General features: G+C 37.8%; 1 protein-coding gene across 1 annotated transcript; it reads right to left on the reverse strand.

Annotated features, from left to right (window-relative positions):
- Window positions 1-408: 408 nt before the first annotated feature.
- On the reverse strand, window positions 409-6,809 carry LOC104517693 (NK-tumor recognition protein; the record flags this gene model as incomplete). Its single annotated transcript, XM_010168554.1, has 5 exons — window positions 409-487; window positions 2,441-2,539; window positions 3,648-3,707; window positions 4,142-4,237; window positions 4,477-6,809. Coding segments are annotated over 5 exons (2,667 nt in total), but the record flags the coding sequence as incomplete, so codon positions are not given.
- Between the last annotated feature and the right edge of the window lie 6 nt (window positions 6,810-6,815).

Genomic DNA, 6,815 nt, shown 5'->3' on the forward strand with positions numbered 1-6,815 from the left:
ATATAAACATCATTCAAGACAGTACTGATTACTGCACCCAGAAAAAGTGGTGGCAGCAAATTCACCTAAGTGTCATTCATGGCTTGGAAAATCCAATTCAAGAAAACAAAACTGTGTTGTTGTTTTGTTTGGTTTTTTTTCTTCTTCTTTTTTTCTTATTTTATAAAAGTAGCATTTAACATTCAAAAAAAAAAAGAAAGAAAAAATAAAATCAGTTGAGTTGAGCTCAGCACTCCTCTCTGTAACTATACAGTCAGTCGAGTTCACTGTTAAACAGTAAAATTTCAGCTCAGTAAACATCCTTCAACTTCACATGAGACACTGTCAAAACAGGTTTGGTTTTGTTTTTCTTTTTCAACATAACACTGAAAAAATTATTAAACAGTTTCCATCCTCAAAGAAACGTTTTCAGCTGTATCTGCTGCTTTCACTGGGACTTCGGTTGTTAGAGTAACTGCGATCACTTTCACTGTCAGAGCCATATGATCTAGAAAGAAAAGATTAAAATGCCTCAAAATTGCATTGTGAGCTTCAAATTCAAAATTGCATCATGTAAAAATAATTGTCAGGACACACACAGAGGCACACGAGACAAGACAAATATATATAAGAAGCCTTTACAGGATCATATTTAATGTAACCAAAATATTCATTAAGGGACACTCAAAATTAAAAAAAATAATTAACTTTACATAATGAAAAGCTCGTGTAACTCAAGTCAAACTGTGTTCAGCTACAAAACTTCTCGCTTTCTCTGATACAGCTTAGAAGCAATCTAAAATAAGTGGTTTTGTAAATGCTACTAGCTGACTGAGAAGTACATTCTAACAAATGTTTTTTTAGATTAAAAGTGTTTCTCAACTAAGATGATTTCACAAATCCTTGCTTTACAGGCTGCAGGTTTTTTGTTTGAAGAAGGGTCTCAAGAATTAGGCCCCATAACAACAAGAGTGTGTGAGTATCTGCAGAGTGGAAGTTGTAGATCAAAAAGTTTTGATTTATCCAGAAGAATTCCAAGCTCAGCACCTGGCCAAGCATCAAGATAGAGCCCAGATCAGAGAATCACAGAATGGTTTGGGTTGGAAGGGACCTTAAAGATCATCCAGTTCCAACCCCGCTGCCAGCAGCAGGGACACCTTCCACTAGACCAGGTTGCTCAAAGCCTCATCCAGCCTGGCCTTCAACACTTCCAGGGAGGGGGCATCTACAACTTCCTTGGGCAACCTGTTCCAGTGTCTCACCACCCTCACAGTGAAGACCACCTCACACATGGTTTCAGACAAGCCACAGGACAAATTCAAATTACAGAGAATAAACTTTCATTAGGTATTTTCTATCCTCGTGCCTATAAGCAAAGCTTTCTCAATGAGAGATAAGCATATCCTAATCCAGCACTGTTTCGCTGAAGCTTCCCAACATCCTATCCTAACCCAATGATTTTGTAAGTTTATTTCCACACTTTTTGTTAATCTCATTAATTTTCCCTCAAACACAAGGTGAAAGTTGTTTTACTGTCCGAACTAGATGAGGAAATGGGTGAGAGCAAAGTCTATTAAGAGCTGGTACAAAGTTGTGACAAAAATGAGCATGAGGACAGCAGAGGATGAAAATTCAGAGTAGTCAGAGACCTACATGATTTACTGCTGACTAATGTGAGATATATTAAAAGGTACAAAACAAATCCTCACTTTTATTTTTTAGATATAGATACATATATTTCCATCTCTCTATTTCCTGTTCCACTTCTGATCTTTGTGAAATGTGTTCGCTTACACCTGTGTAATTCCCCTGGACTGAGCAGAATAAAATTGATCCTAAATTCATCATCGGAAGCACACTGGATTTGGAGGTAAAATATTTTTTCAAAATATGTTCTAGGAAGTTAAAAAATTAATTCTGGATAGTATCGACATTTTTAATTTCCCTTCCAGTTTTGGTTTTTAAATCCACTTTTGCAATCTAACCAAAAAGCATTTACCATCCAATTGAATTCTTTGCATACCAGGTAGCTTTTAATCCATAACAGGGCACTTGAATTAAATCTTGAGTTCATTGTCATTTTAAATGAATATTTAAAATATATATTAATATATTTAATATATGAATATTTAAAATATTTAAATAAATATTTCAAATTATTTTAAAACCCCAAATGTGCTTATTTTGAACATATGCATACAATAAACTGGAAACTCCTCGAATTTTTCTTATCCTAGTTTCTTCCCCATTCTCAAATTTGGTATGTCAGAAATTCTGATTTACTCACTCACACACTTGCTCTGATTTTAATTGTTTTTAATCATTACTTTTGGTCATGATGTATTATTTTTAATGCTTGGGAGGGGGAAAACAGCATTAGCCTTCGTGAACATTGTAAGTATGTATTTAGCAAATTCTTTTGCATGAATACAGTGTCAAAGTCATGGTAGCAAAAACATACCTGGATCGCCTATCGTAACTTCTAGATCTTCGATAGCTGTCACTCCTTTTACTTCTACTTCGACTTCTGCTGTAGTAGCTATCGTATGTGTACGACCTGCTTTAAAGGGAAAAGAAAGTAATTGTAAATTCACAATTTCTTATCGCTCTCGTAAGGCCTCACCTGGAACACTGCGTCCAGTTCTGGAGCCCTCATCACAAGAGAGACCTGGAGCAGCTAGAACAAGTCCAGAGGAGGCCACCAGGATGATCCGAGGGCTGGTATGAGGACAGGCTGAGAGAGTTGGGGCTGTTCAGCCTGGAGAAGAGAAGGCTCCGGGGAGATCTTATAGCGGCCTCCCAGTACCTGAAGGGGCTACAAGAAAGCTGGGGAGGGACTTTTCATAAGGACAGTTAATGACAGAACAAGGGGAAATGTGTTTAAGCTGAAAGAGGGGAGGTTTAGATTAGATATTAGGAAGAAGTTCTTCACTGTGAGGGTGGTCAGACACTGGAACAGGTTGGCCAGAGAAGCTGTGGCTGCTCCTCCCTGGAAGTGTTTAAGGCCAGGTTGGATGAGGCTTTGAGCAACCTGGTCTAGTGGAAGGTGTCCCTGCTGATGGCAGGGGGGTTGGAACTGGATGATCTTTAAGGTCCCTTCCAACCCAAACCATTCTATGATTCTATCTAAAACATTATTTTAAATGTATGTTTTAAAGATATTTATATCCAGAGATGAGTGGCTATACAGAAGTTACTTTTGAAGGATGGGGCAAACAGTAATTCTACATTTTATTAAAGTTCAAATACTAGAACAAGTATCTCCAAAACAACAGTAAAAATCTCAAGCTGTTCATCTAGAAACAACTTACTACGCATTTAAAAAGTTTTGTGTTTTCTCTACAAATTGTAGATACAGGGAAAAAAAAAAATCTTGTTTGCTAATATTTCTGAAAACAAGCAACAAAGGGATTTCATTTATAACTCAGTTTTATTTTGACAATGAAGGGAAATGTGTCCACTATTGCTTACATCATCACCTATAACTGTGATGTCAGGATGATTTGGTCATTTTCAGCTTTTAGAAGTGTCTTATGTTGATTTTGCTTTGATTCAAGTTGCTATCATGATATTATATTTTTAAGTAGCACAGATGAAGGTGTATTTCTTATACTAAGGCATTTTTATAAGCTCATTTATTGCAGTTTGTATAAATCTATAATCCATACCTGGATCGACTGTGACGACCGTAAGAACTACTTCTGGATCTACTTCTACTATAGGTTCGACTGAGGAAAAGAAAAACACAGAGACATCTGAAGTTCATCAGAAACAAGTGCTGAAGATGAACATCTCCTGAGAATTTCTTATCCGTACTACAAAAGCTTCATCCAGGCTGGATGAGGCTTTGAGCAACCTGGTCTAGTGGAAGGTGTCCCTGCTTGATGGCAGGGGGGTTGGAACTGGATGATCTTTAAGGTCCCTTCCAATCCAAACCATTCTATGATTCTATATTAGACACAAACTATTTTCCAGTAACAGGAAATTTTGAAATCTGGCTGTTCTAACTTGCACAATTCAAGCAGATATTTCAGCATGCACAGCTAAGCACATTTCCAACTCGCTCAGAGACTGAAGCACCGCACTGCTATGTGTAATTTGCTGGTTTTTGATACACTCCCACACTAATACACTCAATATCTCCAGTTAGAGAAAAACTTACCTACGACTCTCGTAACTGTGGTAAGAACTACTGCGACTTCTTGATCGATCTCTACTATACCATCCTCTGCTTCGACTTCTTGTGTAGCTTCTTGACCTACAATCAATGAACAACTTTGAAAAGCACCAAACAGAATATAAGTGAAGAGAAAAGCAGCAGAAAACAGGAAGCAAAAGCATTATAAAGCTTTTATTTTTTAAGCTAAATATTTACTCCATACTTGCTAAAAATGATACAGTGCTGTTCAAAAGAAAAGCATGAGCTGAAAAAGAAAAATATGCCTTAAAAATATCAGAACTTTCAAGTTAACAGTGGGAATAGCACAAACTTCTTACCTATATGAATAGGTAGAACTTCGGGATCGACTTCTCGAGTGACTATAAGATATGGATCTTGTTCTGTGACTGGATTTAGATTCAGATTTACTTCGTGACCTACTGAGACTCCTGGATGGGCTATTGTCATCTCTACTTGGAGACTCTTCCTCACTGGAACTTTCTTGGTTCCTTGGCCTTCGATTTAGCCGTGCTGTTTTTCTAACTTCATCAAAGAGAGATCCAGGCCTTACTTTATTTTTAGCTTTTATTTCAATTCTTAAACCTGCTGGTTTAGGTTCTGGTGCTGAAGCTACATTCTTAACTTCTGCAGCAGCACTGATTGTCGCTGGTTGTAAGTTACCAACACCTTGCAAAGGTTTCCATTTATTATCTACCGTGTTGCTTTGCATATTTTCAGTATTTTCACTTTTTAAACTACAGTCTTTAACACCTGACACAGGGACCGAGTTACTTTCTTGCTTTCCCATTTCTATTTCTTTTTCTTTTTCTTCTTTAATATTAAGAAAGTCGATAATATTGTTTCCTAGTTTGACAACATCTTGTTCAGGGGTCTCAACCTGTAAATCTTTGTTTACATTAGCACTTAGAGCCTGAGGTTTAGCAGTGAGAATGACAGGAGACAAAATGTCCACATCCAATTTCCCTGGTGAGTTCCGATCTGGAGTACAAATCTCCATGCTGTCATCTGTCTGAATAACATCTTCCAAGCCGTTCTGGTTACTTTCTTCAGCTGGTTTAATCTCATTTTTGCAAGTGGTCACATTTATTCCTGAGTTTAAAACACTGGTTGAAGTGTTTGTTTCGATGCTATCTTTATTAAGGTTACTGCGATCAGGTGAGCTATCACACATAATGTTTTTACCTGAAAGCTTTTCATCCACACAAGACTTTTCACTATTTCCCATTTTATCTTTGATTATTTCATCTTTTTCATAAACTTGTTTTTTATCCTTTATGTCCCTGGTAAGCTGCTTTTCTTTTTTCTCATCCTTGGTAACTGGTTTTTCATTTATCTCATCATCATCATCTTCACCAAACTCCAAGGGGGGCTGCCAATGAAACGTTTCTTTTATTTTCTGAACTTTGTGTTTCTTCTCCTTTTTCCCTTTTGATTTTTCTTTTGCTTTTCTGGAATGTGATTTTTTAACAGGTTTTTTTGATCCGTGTTTGTGTTTTTTTGACTTTCCTCTAACGTTTGTTGAGCTAGAGCAAGAACTCTCAGATTCAGAAGGTGACAACCGTTTGCTTTTCTTCCAGGTACCATCAGAATCCAGAAAGCCTTCTGAAGAATTTGATTGTTTTTTTATCCTTTTGGTAACGCTAAGTTCTGTATCAGACCCTGATGTGGCTTCTCCTTCTTCTTTACTAGAGGAGAATCTGGAATCTCCTCTATTATACCTTGTCCCTCCTCTTTCAGAATTTGATTCAGAGTCCCATTTACTACTCGAATAGGATTTTCGTTTAGTTTTTGCACCACCTCTAGGTTGCTCAGAAGATTTCTCCTTAGCTGCTTTCTTTTTAGCATGATCAGAATCCCACTCATGTTTGGATTTCTCCTCCCCTCTCTCAGAACTTACGTTATTTTTATCCTGTTTCTGAGTATCTCCTTCTAATTGAAAACGACCTTCTTTTTCTTGGGCTACTTGCATTTTGGCAGAACGTTCACTGCCAGTGGAGAAGTCTGAAGATGATAAACTGTCACTCTCTTTCAATCCTTGAGAAGACTCATCATAGGGAGTCTTATAAGGGAGAGTACTTTCAGAGCTTGTTTCTTGCCTCATTTTAAGAGATCGAGTTTTTTGATCACTCGCTGTGGTTTTTCTGTTGTTTCTGTGTCTCTCATCATCGCTAAGGGAATAGTAAGAGGTTGACTCACTGTAACCCGACCTGTCACTGCGGTATTTACTCAGTGACGGTGATCTGTCAGAAGAACGAGATTTAGTCCTGGAGCTAGATGGACTTCTAGATCTCGTATAAGATCTTGAGTATGACCTGCTTCGAGAGGACCTGCTCCTTGATCTCAACCAACTATCTGAGCTTCTGTCACTACGATATTTGGAATAACCGCTTCGGTCGCTATCTGAACTCCTTTCTCTTTTCCGGTAGGAGGAAGAAGTATTAGTCTCTTTAATGACCATTAAACTGTAATTAGTTTGCGTGGGTATTAAATGGGTTGTTTTAGCTTTCATCTCCTGAATTCGCTCATAAGATGGCTTCCATGGTTTCTGCCCAGGTTTCCACCTTGAAGGTGGTGGACTGTCACTTAAGGGTATAACAGGGAGGTTTTCTGGGACAATTGGTGGTACAACGATTTTATCACTCGGGAGTATAACCGC

This window comes from Antrostomus carolinensis, unplaced genomic scaffold, assembly GCF_000700745.2.
Source record: "Antrostomus carolinensis isolate BGI_N321 unplaced genomic scaffold, ASM70074v2 scaffold18995, whole genome shotgun sequence".
NCBI lineage: Eukaryota > Metazoa > Chordata > Aves > Caprimulgiformes > Caprimulgidae > Antrostomus > Antrostomus carolinensis.